Genomic DNA, 23,958 nt, shown 5'->3' with positions numbered 1-23,958 from the left:
GTATCCTTTTTCCATTAGTAATAAAAAAAATAATGAAAAACTAAAATGGTGCATTAATTTCAATTACAATTTAAGTATTTTTAAATCATTTTAAAAACAAATTAATACTTGATAGCTTACAACAAGCTTCTTGATAATGACTTTTCTTACATTAAACCTAACCTAATGTTTAAAATCAAAGGATATAAATATTTAAAATAAAAGATGGCTATTAAGTGCCAAGCAATAAGGAAAATAATGCCGGATTTATTTACCTGCTTTATCATGTCATCACTCTCCTTGACCCTTTGTTCATAGTTGCGAATAAAGTCCCTTAACTCAGTTTCCTTTTCTTCAAGGGTGCTATAAAGTTGTTTCATCTGGCTCAGGAGGTCTAGTTTCTCCCCTTTTAATCTTTTGCGATCACTCTTCATACCTGAAATAGACAGGAAAATACAAAACATGCATTATTCTAAGAAATAATCAGCATACCTTGCTGAATAGACAAGAAACAAAACAAACTGAACTATAGGCAAATGAATCAGACTTGAGAAAAATGTTAATTAAAAAAAGGTAATGGTGTATTCTCTTTAGCTCACTCAATGTGACAACTAAGTAAACTGAAATTCCTTTTTGAACCTGGCAAAATATGAGGGGACAGTCTGATCAGCAAACTGCCCAGCAGCCTTTACGTTCCTTAAAGTAGTACCCATCAGAGTTGGACAAAAACATTTTAAATTCTTTGTTTCACAATAACAATCTACAGAATTTTTACAACTGATTTCCCAACACTGTAAGCACTAAAAACATTCTGGTTCCATCCCTCAAATAAAGACCTGAAATAGAAGTACTTTACCTTGTAAAACTTCTTTAGCTCTGTTCAATTCTTGTTTGGTTTGAATGAGCTCAAGCTTGAGCTCCCCATAGCTGGGTTTGTTATCTGGTGAGGAAGGTTCATGTTTAGCCAGTCTCAGCTCCTCATAGTCTTTCCTCAAGTTCCTCAGCTGTTGCTCCTGTCTGGCATTCTCAGCTTTCAAATGCTCATTCTCATGCTGAAAACCAAAAGATCAATTCATGAAATTCTGCACAAACTAATTTCATACATTACAGATTCTAGCAATTTAACCAGCATGCATCAGAATGCTAGTATCAAAATTTAGTTTAAATAACAAGCAGAATTAAAATTGATATTCCTTTTAAATGATAAACTTTTAAGACATATTTGAATTTCAAAAGGAAGCAGAGACTTTGACCATTAAACAGGTTCTTAAAATGCAACTCTTATAAAATAAATAAATCAATATTTTCCATTAGGAGTAGTATTTTGTGGGAAGCTTTTACTTTTAAATCTTCCTGTGCACACTTTAGTGCATCGTGATCATCAATCAGACGTTTGTAATCTTCAAGTAATTGTTCGTTTTCTTTGGCGAGGGTTTGTACTGTTGTCTCCATGTCTTCTTTGTCTGAATCTGATTTTTCTCCTCCACATGCAATATCTGGAAAAATGAGAAATTTATCGGCTAGAATAATCATTTTAGTGATTAGGACAAATAGAAAAATTGATAAATTTTATGTGATTGTGTTTATATAAATTTTCGAAGAAGCCCTCCTAACTTTGTAAACAAGTCTAAAATTTGGTTCAAATTTTTCAAGTCACTATCCTGTTCTGGTTCTCTAGTATGTACAACAGCAGAAACTGAGCTAGATCACAGAAAATAACAGCAGCTGGGCATGAAACTGGCCACCCATTTCACTTGCAATTGGTCACAGAAAAAAGGTGAACTATATCTGCTTCTATATTTTTCGATATTTTTCCACAGACAATGGCCTTGTCACATTTACATTTTTTCATGGCTTTATTATCCTTTGCAAGAAGAAGGTTCCTGAAATTTTAGGTGGGTTAAGTAGGCCTTGACTAATCAGATCTTTAAGTCTGAGGAAACTGAATATCTTAGTACATTACGTATAGAAAACAAACCAATCTCTAGTCTGCTCAAATTTTTTTTTTACCAATTTCTCACGTGGTTCACATTAAAAAAGTAAAGATACCTCTTTGGACCTGATGATCAATACTCAGGTGAAATAAAAGTTGACCTGTTTTGGGAGACCTCATTGTACAAAGCCAAAGTTTGGTCTGTTCTATGCAATCCCATACCAGTGCACATACCTTTTGAAAAATCTTTCTCAACTTGTGTCCCTTTGTCCACTTTGCCCATATCTTCGGGATGATTAATTTGATGCAGTTTTTTATTGGTTGAAGCTAGTTCTGCTCTGAGTAGACTTACTTCTTGATTAGCTGCCTGTTGATAAAAAGTGAGATTTGCAATATAAAAAAAAACAGGCACTGATATACTATAGATTTGATAGTTTCAACAATGACTGATGAAGCCATTTTAGAAAAAAATAAAGCTCTAGGCCTATGCTGAAGTATGCTGCTGTGGATTTAGAAATGATACACCTAATTAATACAAATCTAATTTCTAAAGACTAGCACTAGAAATACTAGATCTAGATCTAGAATAGATCAAGATCTAGATTGTAGAATACAAATCTAGTATCTAGTTTTAAAAAGTACACTATACTCTATACTATACTAACTATACTTAACTATACTATCACCGTATCACGGCATCTAGACTCTAGATCTTAATCTAGAATCTACGTCTAAGTTTAAGTCTTAACGTAAGTATTAAGTAAAAGTCAGTTATCCAGAAAGTAGCTAAAAAAACTTAACTAGTAAACGAATATCAAATATCGTCAAAACAACATTAGATTACATATTACATACAGTATACAGTGATCTCTGCAACCATGCTTCAAGCTTGATGAGTGAGAAAGACTAGAATCTAAATAGACTAGTAAGTAGTTATTAAATAGATTGGTCTGTGGTTAGTGGTTAGGTCTAAAAGAATCATGTGAAAAATTATGTGTCAGTCCATGATAGTAATAGACAATCTAGATCTAGAATCTAGATCTAGACTAGTATCGTCTGCACAAAAGCACACATTTGTAAAGAGTTACTTTTAACGCGATCGCATCTCATTGGTCAGAATGAAATAGGCCTAAACAAAAATAGAAACTAGACTGCCAACAACTATCCAAGAACGCATTCTTCGCATTTACAAGTTTTAACAAAATACAGGCTAAATAGTCGCTAATTTGGGTGGCATTGGCATTAAGGCCTATTTATTTTTAGTCAATTAGGCTGATTTTTTTCCCAAATAATCACAAATTATTGTAAATGAAAACTGTTTTTTACAGCCTACCCCGGTATGACACACTATAAGGAAATGATGAGATACTCAAGATGGCCTACCTGAATAGACGTGTCGATGTGATTTGCAAGCTGTTTGTTATCCTCTACCATCTTACGAAATCTGGCCTGGGCGTCCAGCAATAGTCTCCGAATAAGTACCATAGAGGATTGGACTGATTCGTTTGGCATCCTAACTTCGCCATCTTTGGTCAGCTGACACTGGCTTGAAACGATGTACTGGACGATTTGGTCGTTTAGGCAATCTAAAGACTGGATGGCTGTGAATGAAAAGAAAACAATGGTCATTCTTATGGCCCGTGGTCAAGCCACACAATTAAAGGAACATCAAAGTTGATAACAATGGTCAGAGTCGGACATTATTTCAAACAATGGTATAGGCCTACAGTCTTGGCTAGTTGGGACGCTTTCAGTAGGCCTACAATGCTACAGTTTCATTGAACAAAAATAAAAACTTTGTTCCGAAAATAGGAAATTATATAGACCTATAATTTAACTTTTAAAAAATGTAGATCTATATATATAGATCTAGCTTCATCTTCCCGGTTAAAAACATTTTCCATTACACAGATGACGTGGTAAGATTAATTTATCAGTTTCAGTCTATTACAAAGGGAATATCGCCATTGTAATGAGCACCGAAATAACTGATGACTAAGACGTTTCTGACACTGACCAAACAATCAACCGGACACGTGTGGTGGTACGGATAATAGGGGCGGGCTGGACTCCCCCCTCCGGTAAGAAAAACAGGGCCGGCTAACGACACGTGCGACCTTGTCGCAACAAAAGTAAACGTTAATTGACCTTTGTGTGGTGTGCGAGACAGTCGAAATGGGCTGTCACAACACACACGTGGCAGTGAAGTGAATTTTAACTAGAGCCAATAAAGTAGTATTTAGAAAAGGTGGATAATTAAAACATTTCTGTAAAAATATATCATCAGAGTTTCTTCCAGGCATCTCTTAAAAGTTTACCCCCCCCCCCCTCCCCGAACAAAATGGAATTTATATAGAAAACATACTATTACCAGTGCCCGCCCCCACCCCCCGGAAAATGTAGTCCACCCCCACCCCCGAAAATATCATGTACCCCCACCCCCTCCCTGGAGAAAAAAGTGTGGAAGAAACACTGTATATCATGCTATGGAAGAATTGTAGGCCTATATGCATACACACAGACAAACACCATAGAGTCATAGAGCCTATGTCTATCTCAATCGATATATATATATATATATATATATATATATATATATATATATATATATATATATATATATATATATATATATATATATATATTGTATAAGCATTTGAAGTCTATAACTAGGGATGAGTCATACAACAAATACAAAAGAAAACAAAAGTACACAACCAGATTTTAAACATTGAACTATTTGTACTCATATGTAAAAAGTGCAAGATAAAATAGAGGTGAAAATGTTCCTTTGAAGGGAACACGCTTTGACGACGGCCGCTTAATTGGACGCATGTTTACACCTGTAGCCCGAATGAGGCAAAGGTGTACTCATAAACCATTCTTAAGATGGGGTTATTCGGCGGCTTACAGGTGCATGTTGGGGCATGGACCTCGAGGGGTAACCAATGGGGGTCGTGCGACGCGAGGCAATCGACATTCCAGCATTCACATGTGATGTGGGTGGATGGGGTGGGTGGGGGGGGGGGGGGGTGTGAGTACACACCTGTTCAATTTTTGGGCAGGTGGTTGAGGTAGAATTAACAAGTTTTTAGAGTGAAAGGCTGAACATTTCGGCCAACGGTAAAAAAAGTGTTGGTACGTTTTTGTAATTTTGTTTTTATAAGAGTGCTAATGATCTCTTCGCGTGGTGGGTATCTTCAAGTTTTATTGTCTGTGCGTCCAAATATTTTTTTCTTTTCATTTGTAGATCTTCTTCACGGCTGTATATAATGTTGACAGCACTTTCATTTTATTGGCTGAGGTAAGAAAAACAGATGTATTCTACTTCATCTGCAGCACGGAAAGGGTAGGGTGGGTGGGGGGGGGGGGGTCCACCTCAGCTATAGGTTCACTAACCATAGAATCGCTAGCCTAAGGATCGTTAGCCGAATGGTCGCTGGCTAAATGGTCGCTAGCCGTAAAAGATATATAATTTTTCGCCATATGGTCGCTAGTCATAAGGTCACTAGCCATTGGGTCGTTAGCCATAGGATCTCTATTGCAAGTCTCTCTGGGCAAAAAAAAGGGGTGATGCAAAACCAGTGCTTCTTCCAGACTTTTTTCTCCGGGGGAGGAGCACTTGAAATTTTCGGGGGGGGGGGGGGGGGGGGGACGGGTGGACGGGACACTGTTAAAAGTATATATTTTCTATATAAATAACATTTCGTTCGGGGCGGTAGACTTTCTTCGGGGGAGGGGGGGGGGGGGGGGGGCTCATGGAAGAAACTCTACCTATAAAAACTACCTATAATTTTAGTAGATCGACAACTCTGGGACTACTATGATTATTTTTCTTATGTAGGCTTCATATGTATAAAATAATGAAATATATACATTCGGCCATCTATATGTGTTGGGGGTGACACACTGAGTTACCGCACCGGGTGTTACCGACACAGCGACGCCGCTGTCTCCGAGATTGTTAACATTCCGTACAGCCATTGTTTAAAGCAGGTACAGTGCAACTTGTCTGAATCATGGTATATAATTTTTTTTAAAGAAGATTCGTCTAGATCTATTTTACCCGGTGGTGAAGTCACATCGTTTAGGAACGTGGTCTTGAATAAACTACTCCCCACCCTCAAGACAATTAATGTACCTTTAGAGGCGTAGCTTGGGGAAGGGGGGGGCGGCCGCCCCGGGTGCCGAACTTAGGGGGCGTAGAACGGGGTAGACATTTTTTTTTTTAAAAAAAAAGCTCATTTCGAGCTGCATTACTAAATACATTATACACAGTCGATATGAAGAAAACAGACCATTACTAGGAGTTACAGAGTTAATCAACTGCTTTTTACATCAATAGTGTGACACAAGGGACAGTAGTAAAAAGCGCCCTAACCATTTCTAATTGGGGGGGGGGGCGACGTCACCTTTATGCCAATGTAAGTAACTATAATAATAAAGGGGGGGGGGGACACAAAGTTGTTAATTCGACCAGGGCGCCGGAATGGGTCGCTAAGCCTCTGTGTGCCTTTCGAGCAGTGTTACAACCAGGGCACTAGACTAGTACGCCATCTATAGTTAACTTTAAAACAGGACAAAACACACACCAGTGGGACGGCGTGGTCTAAACGCTAGGCTGCTAACCCGAAAGTCTCGAGTTCGAATCCGGGTCCAAGTCAGTAGAACGTCCCCAGCTCTGATGGGTACCTAACTCACGTATGGAAAGTAGAGGCGGCTGGACATACTGCTAACCACACTCTGCTGAACTCTACTTCATCTGCTCACTGGATCGCGAGGTCTAAAGACAATTCTTTATGCACACACCAGTGACAAGGGTGAGGGGGTGTGTCATTGGGTTAGCCAGGAATGTTTCCACATACACACACACACACACACACAGAGAGAGATTCACGCACACACACACATATACACGCACGCACACACATTCACATACACACCCACACACACACAAATCGCTTACGCAACCACATTTTCTCATCGCAGTGACGTCAAGGACACACACGGGTTCACATAGTTTATCCTGCCAGACCCACAGTTTACAGAACCAAACTACGGTAATCACGCCGTGGGTTGGCCAGAATGAGAGAAAAAAAAACAACTCCCCCGAAATGGCATTCTGGGTAATTCAAGATTTCAAAGCGAGGCCGGTGAAGCAGCGGGTTAGATGGTCGGGAAGTAAACGTCTTATCTCGGTAATTAGACCGACCAGCAGGTTTGAAAACACGGGAGAGATAACCGTGGCATTTCAATGAGGTGGGGGAAAGGGGGGGGGGGGGGGAATAGGAATATACTTCGTAATGTTGGATCGTTGCTTGGAGAATGACGAAAGATAAAAATATTAAATATTTGCGGATGACTTATTTTAGGAAAACTCTATTTTTAGGCGTATAACCCATAATAAATTAATATATTATTACATCACTTAAAATAGATCCTGTTAATGTATTACTAAATACGACAACAAAATCCAATTTTAGATTTAAAAAATAAACACTACTCATTAGAAGAGATTAATACCAGGCATCATCAAAAACTGCTAATGACGAAATGACATATGTCAGTAAAAATAATAAGTACGAAATTCTTAGTTTGCATACACAAATTGTTAAAGTAAGGCCTATGTCAAGGAGAAGTAACTCTGAACTTATTCACTTCTCTCTTCTTCTTTGTTCTTCATTCTAATTTTGGAAGGGATTTCCTCTAACGAAATTAAGTATAACGTGTCATAGTGTTATGCGTCATATATAGACCGTTGAATATGACTTCAGCCTGCGTTTTCTGGATTTGCTTCCATAGACTTTGCCCATCCAAAAACAGCCTTCAATGCAGAAGTTGTTTTAATTTTAATTTTGCAGTTTTCTCTCCAAGATTGCGCCTCATCTACCCGGGGGTTCAAACTCGAATTAGCAGCCATGAGCTCTACCGCCCGACCATGCCGTCCATTGAGCGTATTCAATTTACCACAGTTAACTTGTAACGGAAAGAACGAAAAAAAATTAATTAATTAATTAATTTTTTTTTTTGAAAAATAAGCAACACACTCAAAATGTTTAAAAAGGTGTATGCTATAATATTAGTTGACTGAGAAAAAAAAAGATAACGGTCAGAAAAGGTAAAAAAAAAAAAGCACTCAAAACTAAACGACGGCCTACTCTTTAGCAGACCCACGCTGAAACATTATGTTCATTTCGTTACACAACTCTTTAACGCGGGTTAGAGCAACCTCATTACGACTAATTTGCTTAAAACAATTAGTACACTGACCTCTAACTAGCTGAACATGCACAATATTCAGCACACACAGGCAATGTGAGCGAGCCATTAGCAAAGCGAAGACATAATCAGTTTTGTGAACGAGCCATTAGTTAAGTTAAGACGTCATCAGCTGTCTGAACGAGCCATTGGTAAATTAAAAACAGGAACAGAACATTGCCAGTGTAAAAATAAACAATATGAATGAGCGATTAAAAAGACGAAACTGCAATGAAGAATGCGAACCATCTATAATAATAGTTTCGCTGTCTCTCTATCTATCTATCTATCTATCTATCTGTCTGACAAGAACGCTCTAGAGAAAAGACAAGCAATTTAAAAACATGCATAGTAATTCGAAAAACGAAGTATGACGTCGACACATTTAGCATAGAGTAGAAAATAATCTCAAACCCAGAGAGTGCTCACAGTTATATGACGTCATTGATTTTCGCGCTAACATTGAATAAAAAGGAAATGTTGTCTAATCTAAATGGTTTGCGTGAAGAGTTTCTTGCATACAATTCTTCGGGTAGGGGCGAAGCCCCACCCCCCGCGTAAGAACGTCTGAGCCCCCCCCCCCCCCCCCCCTCCCCAACTCAAAAGAAATTTCCTCATCGATACTCTATAATAAAATTACCGCCTAATTAATGTGTCTAATCTAAAAAGTGGTTTTCTTGCAATGGGACGGTAGACATGTTTTTTTTGGGGGGGGGGGGGGGTGGTGGAGGGGGGGGGGTGGTGTGTGGGGGGGGTGGGTTGGTTTCAGTGTTTCTTTCAGACTTTTTCCTCCCCGGAGAGGGGTGGGGGTACTTGAAATTTTCGGGGGCGGGGGTAGAATTTTCTGGGAGGGGGCGGACACTGGAAAAAGTATATAATTATATTTCGTTGAATGGGACGGTAGACATGTTTTTTTGGGGGGTGGGGGGTGGTGGAGGGGTGGGGGGGTGGGGTGGGGGGGTGGGTGGTGGTGTGTGGGGGGGGTGGGTGGTTGTGTGTGGGGGGGTGGGTTGGTTTCAGTGTTTCTTTCAGACTTTTTCCTCCCCGGAGAGGGGTGGGGGGGTACTTGAAATTTTCGGGGGGCGGGGGGTAGAATTTTCTGGGAGGGGGCGGACACTGGAAAAAGTATATAATTATATTTCGTTGAATGGGACGGTAGACATGTTTTTTTTGGGGGGGGGGTGGGGGGTGGGGGGGCGGTGTGTGGAGGGGGTGGTGTGTGGGGGTGAGGGGTGGGGGTGGTGTGTGGTGGGGGGTGGGGGTGGTGTGTGGGGGGTGGGTTGGTTTTAGTTTAGAGAAAAGAGACAGCACTATCAGCCTAGCGCCCGTTGTACCCTTCCTCAACGGGCCATTTTTCTCGTCTATAATAATAGTTTCGCTGTCTCTCTATCTGTCTATCTATCTATCTATCTATCTATCTGTCTGACAAGAACGCTCTAGAGAAAACACAAGGAAAATAAAAACATGCATAGTAATTCGAAAAACGAAGTATGACGTCGACACATTTAGCGCACAGAGTAGAAAATAATCTCACAGTAATATAATGACGTCATTGATTCTGGCGTAAATATTGAATAAAGAGGAAATGTTGTCTAATCTAAGTGGTTTGCGTGAAGAGTTTCTTGCATACAATTCTTCGGGTAGGGGCGAAGCCCCACCCCCCCGCGTAAGAACGTCTGAGCCCCTCCCCCTCCCCAACTCAAAAGAAATTTCCTCATCGATACTCTATAATAAAATTACCGCCTAATTAATGTGTCTAATCTAAAAAGTGGTTTTCTTGCAATGGGACGGTAGACATGATTTTTTTTTGGGGGGGGGGGGGGGGGGGTGGAGGGGTTGGGGGGGGGGGGGGAGTGTGTGTGGGGGGGTGGTGTGTGTGGGTGGGGGGGGTGTGTGGGGGGGGTGGGTTGGTTTCAGTGTTTCTTTCAGACTTTTTCCTCCCCGGAGAGGGGTGGGGGTACTTGAAATTTTCGGGGGCGGGGGTAGAATTTTCTGGGAGGGGGCGGACACTGGAAAAAGTATATAATTATATTTCGTTGAATGGGACGGTAGACATGTTTTTTTTTGGGGGTGGGGGGGTGGTGGAGGGGTGGGGGTGGGGGGTGGTGTGTGGGGGGGTGGGGTGGGGGGTGTGGGGGGGTGGGGGGGTGGGTTGGTTTCAGTGTTTCTTTCAGACTTTTTCCTCCCCGGAGAGGGGTGGGGGTACTTGAAATTTTTGGGGGCGGGGATAGAATTTTCTGGGAGGGGGGCGGACACTGGAAAAAGTATATAATTATATTTCGTTGAATGGGACGGTAGACATGTTTTTTTTTTGGGGTGGGGGGGTGGGGGGTGGGGGGCGGTGTGTGGAGTGGGTGGTGTGTGGGGGTGAGGGGTGGGGGTGGTGGGGGGGGGGTGGGGGTGGTGTGTGGGGGTGGGGGTGGTGTGTGGGGGGGTGGGTTGGTTTTAGTTTAGAGAAAAGAGACAGCACTATCAGCCTAGCGCCCGTTGTACCCTTCCTCAACGGGCCATTTTTCTCGTCTATAATAATAGTTTCGCTGTCTGTCTATCTGACAAGAACGCTCTGTCTGACAAGAACGCTCTGTCTGACAAGAACGCTCTAGAGAAAACACAAGCAATTTAAAAACATGCACAGTAATTCGAAAAACGAAATATGACGTCGACACATTTAGCGTAGAGTAGAACATAATCTCAAACCAGAGAGTGCACACAGTCATATGACGTCATTGATTGTCGCGTAAACATTGAAAACAAGGAAATTTTGTCTAATCTAAATGGTTTGCGTGTAGAGTTTCTCGCATACAATTCTTCGGGTAGGGGCGAAGCCCCACCCCCCGCGTAAGAACGTCTGAGCCCCCCCCCCCTCCCCAACTCAAAAGAAATTTCCTCATCGATACTCTATAATAAAATTACCGCCTAATTAATGTGTCTAATCTAAAAAGTGGTTTTCTTGCAATGGGACGGTAGACATGTTTTTTTTTGGGGGGGGGGGGGGGTGGAGGGGTGGGGGAGGGGTGTGTGTGGGGGGGGGGTGGGGGTGGGTGTGGGGGGGGGGTGGGTTGGTTTCAGTGTTTCTTTCAGACTTTTTCCTCCCCGGAGAGGGGTGGGGGTACTTGAAATTTTCGGGGGCGGGGGTAGAATTTTCTGGGAGGGGGCGGACACTGGAAAAAGTATATAATTATATTTCGTTGAATGGGACGGTAGACATGTTTTTTTTGGGGGGTGGGGGGTGGTGGAGGGGTGGGGGGTGGTGTGTGTGGGGGGGTGGTGTGTGTGTGGGGGGGGGGGGTGTGTGGGGGTGGGGGTGGTGTGTGGGGGTGGGGGGTGGTGTGTGGGGGGGGGGGTGGGTTGGTTTCAGTGTTTCTTTCAGACTTTTTCCTCCCCGGAGAGGGGTGGGGGTACTTAAAATTTTCGGGGGCGGGGGTAGAATTTTCTGGGAGGGGGCGGACACTGGAAAAAGTATATAATTATATTTCGTTGAATGGGACGGTAGACATGTTTTTTGGGGGGGGGGGGGGGTGGGGGGCGGTGTGTGGAGGGGGTGGTGTGTGGGGGTGAGGGGTGGGGGTGGGGGTGGTGTGTGGTGGGGGGTGAGGGTGGGGGTGGTGTGTGGGGGTGGTGTGTGGTGGGGGGTGAGGGTGGGGGTGGGGGGTGGGGTGAGGGTGGTGTGTGGGGGGTGGGTTGGTTTTAGTTTAGAGATAAGAGACAGCACTATCAGCCTAGCGCCCGTTCGGGTAGTGGCTAAGCGCGACACCAGTGTTTCTTTTAGACTTTTTCCTCCCCGGAGAGGGGTGGGGGTAATTGAAATTTTCGGGGACGGGGGTAGAATTTTCGGGAAGGGGGGCGGACACTGGAAAAAGTATATAATTATATTTCGTTGAATGGGACGGTAGACATGATTTTTTTGAGAGTGGGGTGTGGGGTGTGGGAGGTGGGGGGTGGCGGGGGGGGGGGGGGGTGTGGGGGGGGGGGGGTGGGGGGGGTGTGTGTGGGGGTGGGGGTGGGTGGTGTGTGGAGGTGTGTGTGTGGGGGGGGGGTGGGGTGGGGTGGTTTCCTCATCGATACTCTATAATAAAATTACCACCTAATTAATGTGTCTAATCTAAAAAGTGGTTTTCTCGCAATTTCTTTAATGCAATTCTTCGCGTAGTGGCTAAGCGCGACACCAGTGTTTCTTTCAGACTTTTTCCTCCCCGGAGAGGGGTGGGGGTACTTGAGGTTTTCGGGGGCGGGGGTAGAATTTTCGGGAAGGGGGCGGACACTGGAAAAAGTATATAATTATATTTCGTTGAATGGGACGGTAGACATGTTTTTTTGGGGGGTGGGGGTGGGTGGGTGGGGGTGGGTGGGGGGTGGTGTGTGGGGGGGTGGGGGTGGTGTGTGTGGGGGTGGGGGTGGGTGGTGTGTGGGGGGTGGAGGTGTGTGGGGGTGGGGGGGGGGTGGTGTGTGGGGGGGTGGGGGTGTGTGTGTGGGGGGGGGTGGGATGGTTTTAGTTTAGAGAAAAGAGACAGCACTATCAGCCTAGCGCCCGTTGTACCCTTCCTCAACGGGCCATTTATCTAGTCATCTAATAATAGTTTCGCTGTCTCTCTATCTGTCTATCTATCTATCTATCTATCTATCTGTCTGACAAGAACGCTCTAGAGAAAACACAAGGAAAATAAAAACATGCATAGTAATTCGAAAAACGAAGTATGACGTCGACACATTTAGCGCACAGAGTAGAAAATAATCTCACAGTAATATAATGACGTCATTGATTCTGGCGTAAATATTGAATAAAGAGGAAATGTTGTCTAATCTAAGTGGTTTGCGTGAAGAGTTTCTTGCATACAATTCTTCGGGTAGGGGCGAAGCCCCACCCCCCCGCGTAAGAACGTCTGAGCCCCTCCCCCTCCCCAACTCAAAAGAAATTTCCTCATCGATACTCTATAATAAAATTACCGCCTAATTAATGTGTCTAATCTAAAAAGTGGTTTTCTTGCAATGGGACGGTAGACATGATTTTTTTTTTGGGGGGGGGGGGGGGGGGGTGGAGGGGTTGGGGGGGGGGGGGGAGTGTGTGTGGGGGGGTGGTGTGTGTGGGTGGGGGGGGTGTGTGGGGGGGTGGGTTGGTTTCAGTGTTTCTTTCAGACTTTTTCCTCCCCGGAGAGGGGTGGGGGTACTTGAAATTTTCGGGGGCGGGGGTAGAATTTTCTGGGAGGGGGCGGACACTGGAAAAAGTATATAATTATATTTCGTTGAATGGGACGGTAGACATGTTTTTTTTGGGGGTGGGGGGTGGTGGAGGGGTGGGGGTGGGGGGTGGTGTGTGGGGGGGTGGGGTGGGGGGTGTGGGGGGTGGGGGGGTGGGTTGGTTTCAGTGTTTCTTTCAGACTTTTTCCTCCCCGGAGAGGGGTGGGGGTACTTGAAATTTTTGGGGGCGGGGATAGAATTTTCTGGGAGGGGGCGGACACTGGAAAAAGTATATAATTATATTTCGTTGAATGGGACGGTAGACATGTTTTTTTTTTGGGGTGGGGGGGTGGGGGGTGGGGGGCGGTGTGTGGAGTGGGTGGTGTGTGGGGGTGAGGGGTGGGGGTGGTGGGGGGGGGTGGGGGTGGTGTGTGGGGGTGGGGGTGGTGTGTGGGGGGGTGGGTTGGTTTTAGTTTAGAGAAAAGAGACAGCACTATCAGCCTAGCGCCCGTTGTACCCTTCCTCAACGGGCCATTTTTCTCGTCTATAATAATAGTTTCGCTGTCTGTCTATCTGACAAGAACGCTCTGTCTGACAAGAACGCTCTGTCTGACAAGAACGCTCTAGAGAAAACACAAGCAATTTAAAAACATGCACAGTAATTCGAAAAACGAAATATGACGTCGACACATTTAGCGTAGAGTAGAACATAATCTCAAACCAGAGAGTGCACACAGTCATATGACGTCATTGATTGTCGCGTAAACATTGAAAACAAGGAAATTTTGTCTAATCTAAATGGTTTGCGTGTAGAGTTTCTCGCATACAATTCTTCGGGTAGGGGCGAAGCCCCACCCCCCGCGTAAGAACGTCTGAGCCCCCCCCCCTCCCCAACTCAAAAGAAATTTCCTCATCGATACTCTATAATAAAATTACCGCCTAATTAATGTGTCTAATCTAAAAAGTGGTTTTCTTGCAATGGGACGGTAGACATGTTTTTTTTTGGGGGGGGGGGGGGGTGGAGGGGTGGGGGAGGGGTGTGTGTGGGGGGGGGGTGGGGGTGGGTGTGGGGGGGGGGGGTGGGTTGGTTTCAGTGTTTCTTTCAGACTTTTTCCTCCCCGGAGAGGGGTGGGGGGTACTTGAAATTTTCGGGGGCGGGGGTAGAATTTTCTGGGAGGGGGCGGACACTGGAAAAAGTATATAATTATATTTCGTTGAATGGGACGGTAGACATGTTTTTTTTGGGGGGGTGGGGGGTGGTGGAGGGGTGGGGGGGTGGTGTGTGTGGGGGGGTGGTGTGTGTGTGGGGGGGGGGGGTGTGTGGGGGGTGGGGGTGGTGTGTGGGGGTGGGGGGTGGTGTGTGGGGGGGGGTGGGTTGGTTTCAGTGTTTCTTTCAGACTTTTTCCTCCCCGGAGAGGGGTGGGGGTACTTAAAATTTTCGGGGGCGGGGGTAGAATTTTCTGGGAGGGGGCGGACACTGGAAAAAGTATATAATTATATTTCGTTGAATGGGACGGTAGACATGTTTTTTGGGGGGGGGGGGGGGTGGGGGGCGGTGTGTGGAGGGGGTGGTGTGTGGGGGTGAGGGGTGGGGGTGGGGGTGGTGTGTGGTGGGGGGTGAGGGTGGGGGTGGTGTGTGGGGGTGGTGTGTGGTGGGGGGTGAGGGTGGGGGTGGTGTGTGGGGGTGGGGGGTGGGGTGAGGGTGGTGTGTGGGGGGTGGGTTGGTTTTAGTTTAGAGATAAGAGACAGCACTATCAGCCTAGCGCCCGTTCGGGTAGTGGCTAAGCGCGACACCAGTGTTTCTTTTAGACTTTTTCCTCCCCGGAGAGGGGTGGGGGTAATTGAAATTTTCGGGGACGGGGGTAGAATTTTCGGGAAGGGGGGGCGGACACTGGAAAAAGTATATAATTATATTTCGTTGAATGGGACGGTAGACATGATTTTTTTGAGAGTGGGGTGTGGGGTGTGGGAGGTGGGGGGTGGCGGGGGGGGGGTGTGTGGGGGGGGGGGTGGGGGGGGTGTGTGTGGGGGTGGGGGTGGGTGGTGTGTGGAGGTGTGTGTGTGGGGGGGGGGGTGGGGTGGGGTGGTTTCCTCATCGATACTCTATAATAAAATTACCACCTAATTAATGTGTCTAATCTAAAAAGTGGTTTTCTCGCAATTTCTTTAATGCAATTCTTCGCGTAGTGGCTAAGCGCGACACCAGTGTTTCTTTCAGACTTTTTCCTCCCCGGAGAGGGGTGGGGGGTACTTGAGGTTTTCGGGGGCGGGGGTAGAATTTTCGGGAAGGGGGCGGACACTGGAAAAAGTATATAATTATATTTCGTTGAATGGGACGGTAGACATGTTTTTTTGGGGGGTGGGGGTGGGTGGGTGGGGGTGGGTGGGGGGTGGTGTGTGGGGGGTGGGGGTGGTGTGTGTGGGGGTGGGGGTGGGTGGTGTGTGGGGGGTGGAGGTGTGTGGGGGTGGGGGGGGGTGGTGTGTGGGGGGGTGGGGGTGTGTGTGTGGGGGGGGGTGGGATGGTTTTAGTTTAGAGAAAAGAGACAGCACTATCAGCCTAGCGCCCGTTGTACCCTTCCTCAACGGGCCATTTATCTAGTTAAAGTATGATTTATGATTGCAGTTTAAAGTTTTATGTATATTTAGAACGCCAAATACGCACTCTCACAGTCAAAAGACCACTTGCAGAGTGCAATAGCTATTTATATAAGGTAATTATTCTTCTTTTTTATCGTCGTTCTAAAAAAATATTATAGTCTTTTGGGAACCATTGATTACACTTATTTTAGTATTGAAGATACGCAGTTAAAAATAATTTTAGAATTATTATATGAATTCAAATATTTTAAAAAAAAACGCCCTTAACCCCTCTTTCAAGTCAACCGTAGTGACCAGGTGAAGTAAAACAATGTTCCTGGCTTGTTAGTTTGTAATAGTGCAATGACCAATCATAGAGTGCAGTGGCCGCACACATACTAGAATGACCACTGGCATAATTAAGTGACCGCTGGCATAGTGCGGTGACCACTTGCATAGTGCAACTGTCACGCAGAGTAAAATGCCTTTTAAAATTTAGCACATCATTCATGTACTTTCATGTTGATTTCGGGATTTTTTTTTTTTAGGTTAAAGTCAGGTATAAATGTTTTTTTTTTCTTGCTGACTGACCCACAATAGCATTATATCCTGTTGAACTGACCCACGTTTACTATGCGCGGGTTGTCTGTTAGCAAAGTCGGATAAAATGTCTGTTATCAATTTTCATCCACAATTTGCAAGGTATTTCTGTTCAATCGAGCCAAACTATTAGTTTCCTAATTGTATTTCACCCAAATAAGTTTGTCAATTTTTACACCAAAAACTAAAAACTGGTTTTCTGTTAACTTGGTAAATTTTCTACACACTTAAACTCTGACCGAGTCTCCTACTGGTAGCCTACAGATTTGAACGTATCTCACATGTCGAGATAATCCAGACTAATCCAGACTAAGTTGTTAATCCTGACACTAGATAGCCAGGGATGTAAACGGGGTTATGATAGTTTACACAGGGATCGCCTATGGTTTTCAAAGTGATAATGCACGCCTTACATAAACTGCACACTTTAAAGATCATGTAAAGTATAGGAACCTTCACACCGTGTATGAACTATGCATTTTACAGGAATCATAGAGTACAAGAACGCATATTACAGGAATTACACAGTACAAGACAGCATATTACAGGAATTATATAATTACGCGTATTAATGGAATTACATAGTACAAGAACTGCGCATATTATACAACTGCGAACATTACAAGAACAGTGTACATTACAGGAACTGCAAACATTACAGGAACAGAGCACTTTATAGGAACTGCACTTTACAAGAACAGTGAACATTATATAAAGTACGCAATACAAATACAGTGCACGTTATAGGAACTGATCAGCACAGATTACAGCAACTCCACACAATCCAAGAACTGCGCACACAAGAACTGCGCACCTTACATAAACTGCACACATTGCCCAGCACCGCACCGACATGACACGACATTAAACAACGAAAACAAAGCAGACAAGCATTTATTCCGGCAGGTTTACCTTTAAGCACTCTATGCACCTCGGGTTTTTAAAATAAATTTTTGTTTGTTTTTAACTCCGACTGGGCAGTATCCATAACATAGGCAGTTTGCACACGGGTACTTTTAATTTTTGTTTGTATCTCCGACTGGGCAGTATCCATAACATAGGCAGTTTGCACACGGGTACTTTTAATTTTTGTTTGTATCTCCGACTGGGCAGTATCAATAACATAAGTCAGGGGTCGGCAACCTTTTGAAACGGAAGAGCCAAAAGTTACAATTTTCAAAATTTCCCTGGTTTTAAAGAGCCACTAACATTTTTTTAATTTAAAATATTTTATTTTTTATTAAGATTATTAGTATTTGTTCAAAGAGCTGGAGAGCCGCATCTTGATATCAAAAGAGCCGCATGCGGCTCGCGAGCCGCAGGTTGCCGACCCCTGACATAAGTAGTTTGCACTCGGGTTTTTTTTTTTTAATTTTTGTTTGTTTTTAACCGCGACTGGGTAGTATCGATAACATTTTCCCCTGCCGGTATCGATACTACAATGGAGTCATGAATTGGGTTTAAGATAAAGGCCAGGGCTAGAAATAATATTTAGTTTTTGAGGTACGGTTAGGGTAAATGATAGATTTAGGGTATCAACAGTCGCAGAAAAAAAATCCACTTTGATATTCATGGGCGTCACTTGTTTGCTCAGCTGTTAGGTTGTTGTCATCTAGTTTCGCTATTTTGGGGATTAGCTCATCCCGTTCATGTCGTTCCTCCCTCTGGAGACAGATTAGGTGACAAGGAGACAGAAAGTATAAGATCTCATTTCCTACAACATCGATTCGTCCTGTCCCGTCTAGCTTCGGAAGCCGGACCTCAAGACCTCATTCGATTTGACCGCGAGATTCACCCACCACTCGTGTAAGGGGTTGTCCATAAACGATTTTTATCTCCCCCTCAACATGGTCACAGAAAGTAAGACCCCCCCCCACCGCCCCCCCCCCCCCCCCCACACACACACCCTTCCCAACCCCGACTAAAATAACGTCATACCTCAGCCAAACACCCCAAAACTAAAAATAGCAATTTTTTTTAAAGCGTTGATTTCTTTCTCACATAATATTCACCGAGCTCGGTTAACATAGAGTATGTTATATGTCTAAATTTTTATTACACTTTACAAAATAAGTCTTTAAATAAAAATTCAGTTTCAAACTGCTTTTACAATGCGTATGCTAGCAGTAAAAGGGAGACAACTTTATAGTCTCAATGGTATCAAACCAATTAAACGGAGGCTACTATTTAAAGTTACAAGAGTATCTTAGTAGTTAAATGCACACAACTGTAGCCGAATACCCCTACACAACAACACCACTTGTAACTAATATATATTATATTGCGGTGCTCAAGAGAGTGATCGACATTTTCTGATCTATTTATCATATTTCCACAACCATATGTATGCACTTTCACTTCATCTGATCAACGTTTGATGTTTAACTACAATTTGTTTAACGTTCAAGATGAGAATTATTATTCTTTGCAACATCAATAATCGATTAAAGTTATCATTTTCGAAATCAAAAGCCAGTAACAATGTTTAAAAATAGTGTAAAAAAATAAGTTTAGGGTCATAATAATCTAACGGGAATAATACATATATAAATACATTTTTTGTAAGTGCGTTTACAGAAAATAGAAAAAAAAAACATAAATGAGCTTCTAATAAATACAGTTAATAAAAAATATGGAGCGTTCTAAAAACGACAGCTGAAAAAAAAGATGACATTAAGCTGAACAAAATACAGCGCAAACAAACACATAAACATAAACATACACACAAACATAAGAATACACACATAAACACAAACACACATAGGAACACACACAGGCACTCACTCACTCACACACACACACACACACACACATACGAACGATAAATACAGTTTTACCTGTCGTTGCCACCTCGTTCTGCTTTGAAACCGCTTTAGAAAATTTGTGTTTGTTCTGGAGATCATTGAGGAATCCCAGGCTATAGCGCGGACAAGGGGGGACAACCATTGTGGTTTTTTCCGTCGTTTTTTCCTGAATTACTGGTAACATTTCAGGTAACTTTGGGCTTTCTTTAGAAGGTGTGGGCGTTTCCGTTTTCTCGTTTGACGTCTGCGAGACGAATGTGAACGTCTGAGGTGACGTCGGTGCACTTTTTATATCGTCGTCTTTGCGCGGAGTTAAAAGTACAAATTTTTCGGCTTTTTTCGGAGTTTGGAGCGAAACGTTCTCGGCTTTTTTCGGAGTTCGCAGCACAAATTTTTCAGCTTTCCTCGGAGTTAAGATCACAATTTTTTCCGCTTTTTTCTCCGTGATCGTGCTGCTAACTTTTTCCACAATGTGGATTTGTGTTTTGGTTTCTATCATCCCGTTGACCGGGGACTCGGTTGGAATTTTCTCAGAATTGTCTCCGACGTTTGAAATCTCCTGTCCGTCCGACGGGGAGTCAATGACCTTACCATCTTCAACAGATAAACTCTGCTTCACCTCCATAGACACTGACCGCTGGTGTTTATGATGACGTTGGCTTTTCTTCTTCTCGTTGTTATCCACATTATCCCTCTGGTACGGATCCGACTCCAGTTTAAAATCGCTCTCCGGCGTTCCGCAGGAGTCGATCGGGCTGATGTTTCCGGGGATCGGATGTCGGCGGTTGTAGTCCAGAATCTGGTCGATTTCCGGGTGGTTTTCTTCCGCGTTCGATTTTTTAAATGAAAATTTGAATCGTTTCGTTTTAGACTTCGAATCCATTTTAAATTAACTTAATTAATCATCACAAAAAGAAGCACACATTCTCCTTTGAAAATAAAATCGATTTTTCAATGTTTCATAAATTTGTGTATAATTATCCATCCATTGCATAACCTGTTCATTCTAAAAATTTTGAACAAAGTTCTCCGTCTTATCCTTTCAAGTTTCTATTATTTCGAAACAAAGGATTATTATTTATTGTCGCATTAAGTGCCAAAAAAATAATCTATATTGGCTTAATACAAAATGAAAACATTTGGCTACTCCCCTTTAAAGTAATAAAACAACTCCTAGAATTGAACTTCTAAACAAGTTCACTTAGGCTATATTCTGACGAAGACCATCAGTCGAATCTTCAATTAACGCGAAATAAATTATCATTTAACACTAACAGTGACGGTCAAAACGAAACCAGAAGTCTATTACCAACCATAATACAGTGCTGGGGAACCATAGAAATAAGGCTACGGAAATTTTTTTTAAAATTATTAGCTACACAATCGCAGAGAAAATAACGGCTTGGATTCGATTACTCAAGCATGTGTCTGTGAACCTTATTGATAAATCGTACCCACACGTAAGTGTTGGGCATCGATACCGATATATCCATGCATCAGTTAAACTTTAGCGCTCTAAAATAGCACTAGAACCTACGGATAAAGCAGTTTTATCGGCGATACCTAAAGACAAATGTATGGGTATGATGGCTAATCGACCTCTAGATATATGAGTGTGGTTAGTCAATCTCTAGGCAAATATCTGAGTATGGCTAATCGACCGCTACACAAAAATATGGGTATAGGTAATTGACCTCTAGACAAATATACGGGTATGAATAATCAATAATAACCCTCGGAAGCTCCTGTGCTAATATAATAAAAACACGGATTTTAAAAAATCAAGGCATGAAATCAAATCTAAATTAATCGTTTACACATTTGAATGCCGAAGACTATCGATAACATCATACGGTCATTAGCGGTGCGAAACGGTGCAGCGTTGTGTGATATGGTGCGACCGATCTTTGGCATTTTATCGCACCAGATTAACAAGTGTTACAAGCAGACCACACGCGGGGCTAGAGTGTACGTGAAGGTTTAACCAGGGGCAATTAGTCAAAGATATCGTCGCCATATTTGCTGTTGGCGCAAAGTCAATGATAAGGAAAGGCATTCTTTTTTTTTCTATCGGTGTGTGTGTGTATGTATGTGTGTGAGGTCAATGCAGTTTTTTTTTTATAATCCTGCTAGTATCGCCGTCACGGCAAGGGTTAAGATTAAGAATAGACGAGAGAGGGTTAATGCTAGGGTAACGGCCAAGGTTAAAGTGACGATAGATACAAAAATAGTATTCAATACCCCGATCACGCCTTTATATAACTACCGTCTCAATTCATGATCAGATTTTTTAAAAATATAGCATACATATTGGTGTTTCTGTATAGCGCTAGTCACCAAAAACGATACTTTAACCATGGGAGTAAAGATTAGGTTTTGGCCAGTGTAGAATGATGACCTTAGTCGGGTCAGGTTTAAGATTAGGAGTAATGGGAGGGATGAGTAGGAATTTTAATTGAAGCATCGTTACCTGTGATACAAATTCCACCAACACGGAGTCACTAAGTGTGCCCGTATAACAATTGGTTCATTCTTTGTAACACAAACATTTGAGATATTGTGTGTTTTGGGACATACGCTTTGGTCAGAGTTTCTCTGAGGCATCTCTCTGTGAGTGCCTTCCCCACCTACCCCGGGATGAAACACAAAAGATAAAATTTATGTAGAAAATACAACATACTCAAACCATGGGGTGAAGTTGTCGAATGGTAGAGCATACGACTGCTAACACGAAAGTCGCGAGTTTAAATCTTAATTCAAGTCCGTAGACAGTCTGTGAGTCCACCTAACTCTAATGAGGATCTGACTCACAGTAAGAAAAACTACAGGTGCAAGCCATATTATTCCTTCTCATACCGAGTTAATAGAATCATGTGAACTCTACTTCACTTGGACTGTGTGGTTCAAAGGGGCACTTTAATAACTACTATATATTTCTACCAATGTCCGTCCCTCCCCCCCCCCCCCCTCTAGAAAATATGTCTGAAAGAAACCCTAGACTTGACAACTGCAATCGAGGGATACAAAAAAAAACCATAATACTCTTCATGCTTACATATTTTTTATCCCTCTTCATATTTAATTAAATTTTACATCTTGATAAAATCCCTAACTAAACCAGTTCAGAGTTTTAAATTAAACACGCATTACAGGTATATGAATTATATTTTTTAATAATTCAAAACAAACAACAAAAAACTACTTCTTCTGGTATTTTCGTACGTTAGCTAATAATCTATGGGGGAATAATAATAAAAAAAAAAACCCTGAAGGATCTAGATAAGCTACCAGTAACGGGTAACAAATGCGACATTTTAATAAACCTAGCGACAGATGGGAGATAACAATAGTAACTGGGACTACTTTTCAGGGGCAACAACTCAACGCTTGCACGGACTAGCGAATGCCAATAAAAATGTCACCTGATCAAAATAAACCAGGGAATTGGAAATTGTAAGTTTTCTGATTTGAAATAGAATTTGTGATAATTGAAGTATGTAACAACTTTATGGTCAAGCGGTAAAGTGCACGATTACTAAACCAACACGAGTTCAGTTCACGGGATGAGTACGTAGTAATGTCACAGAGTCAACTCAGCTCTAATGAATACCTGACTCGAGTTGGGGAAAATGTGGGGAAAAGTGCTGACCACAATAACAACTCGTATATCATCTGATGCGATAAAAAGAGATAAATTCTAATTCATTTTAGACAAAGATTATATGTCATAGGGAGGTAGATAGGGGTGGGGGAGGGGGAAACTGGGGCAGGGGGTGGGAGGTGATTTTAGTGAAGTGAGGTGACAAGATAAAAGAGCATGTGGTGTGAACTCGTCTAATCATAAAAGTAAAGTTCCCTTTTCGCAACTAACGGTCCATGGGGCAAGTGAAGTAATGTTCACATGTTTCTGTGACCACGGCATATGAATTGGTGGTACCGTGTTATTATAAGGCACCAAACAAAAATACGAATATAATGAAAGAGTTACGAAGTAAAAATTAGCAGCCATGTATATATACTTTAAACGAATGAAACCGATAATTGATTTTAAATTAATTTTATAATTGTGGTGTAATCAACGAGATCTGATAAGGCAAGTCTATTCAAGAGACGTTAAATTTGATCAGTCCCACAATTTCTTTCGTCAAATAGAACCGTAAATAGACCATGCATAAGTAAACAGGGCCCATAACCCAGGAACAAGTTGGGTAATGACGGCACGACTCCTAGCCGCAGTGATCCTTCAGATGTCAATATAAGCCCCGTAATGACATGTGACTTGTCAATACTGGTTTATTGAGCCTGGCGTGACATGGATATGCATGAGGGAGGGGCGAACAGTTTGATTACACAACATTAAAAAAATACTTGTGTAAAGGGGTGTGTGTCTGCAGGTGTATTTGTCTGTGTGTGTGTGTCGATGAGTGTATGTGTGTACTTCGGTGAGTGTCTATACGCTATGTGTGTTGATACGGGTGTGTCTATGTTGAAGCGTGGTCTAGGGGGAGGGGGTAGGTCTAACTACATGAATACATACTTAAAAGAGTTGGTGCGTTTGAACAGTAACCCTGCTTCACCGGGGCATTACGACCTAAGTGGGACCTGGTATATGGGAAACTGATCGTGGGATTT

The 23,958-nt window shown here is 42.9% G+C and overlaps 1 protein-coding gene across 5 annotated transcripts in view; it reads right to left on the bottom strand.

Annotated features, from left to right (window-relative positions):
- LOC131930401 (kazrin) overlaps positions 1-23,958 on the bottom strand; it is a 74,209-nt gene that overhangs the window by 9,589 nt on the left and 40,662 nt on the right. For 3 of the 5 annotated variants that reach the window (XM_059286863.1, XM_059286861.1, XM_059286862.1), the window contains exons 2-7: positions 19,360-20,376; positions 3,296-3,513; positions 2,147-2,279; positions 1,321-1,475; positions 836-1,031; positions 255-415 (exon numbers count right to left, since the gene is read on the bottom strand). In XM_059286863.1, the coding sequence (XP_059142846.1) occupies positions 255-415; positions 836-1,031; positions 1,321-1,475; positions 2,147-2,279; positions 3,296-3,513; positions 19,360-20,209 (1,713 nt within the window). In that variant the 5' untranslated portion in view covers positions 20,210-20,376. Of the gene's footprint in view, positions 1-254; positions 416-835; positions 1,032-1,320; positions 1,476-2,146; positions 2,280-2,774; positions 2,871-3,295; positions 3,514-19,359; positions 20,377-23,958 lie in introns of those variants that run through there. The other 2 variants (XM_059286864.1, XM_059286866.1) reach the window with 2 other exon arrangements.

This window comes from Physella acuta, unplaced genomic scaffold, assembly GCF_028476545.2.
Source record: "Physella acuta isolate Inbredline_101_S28 unplaced genomic scaffold, ASM2847654v3 ptg001768l, whole genome shotgun sequence".
In the NCBI taxonomy this organism is placed as follows: domain Eukaryota; kingdom Metazoa; phylum Mollusca; class Gastropoda; family Physidae; genus Physella; species Physella acuta.
The sequence above is the reverse complement of the archived record's forward strand: the minus strand, read 5'-3'. Positions and strand labels throughout refer to the sequence as shown.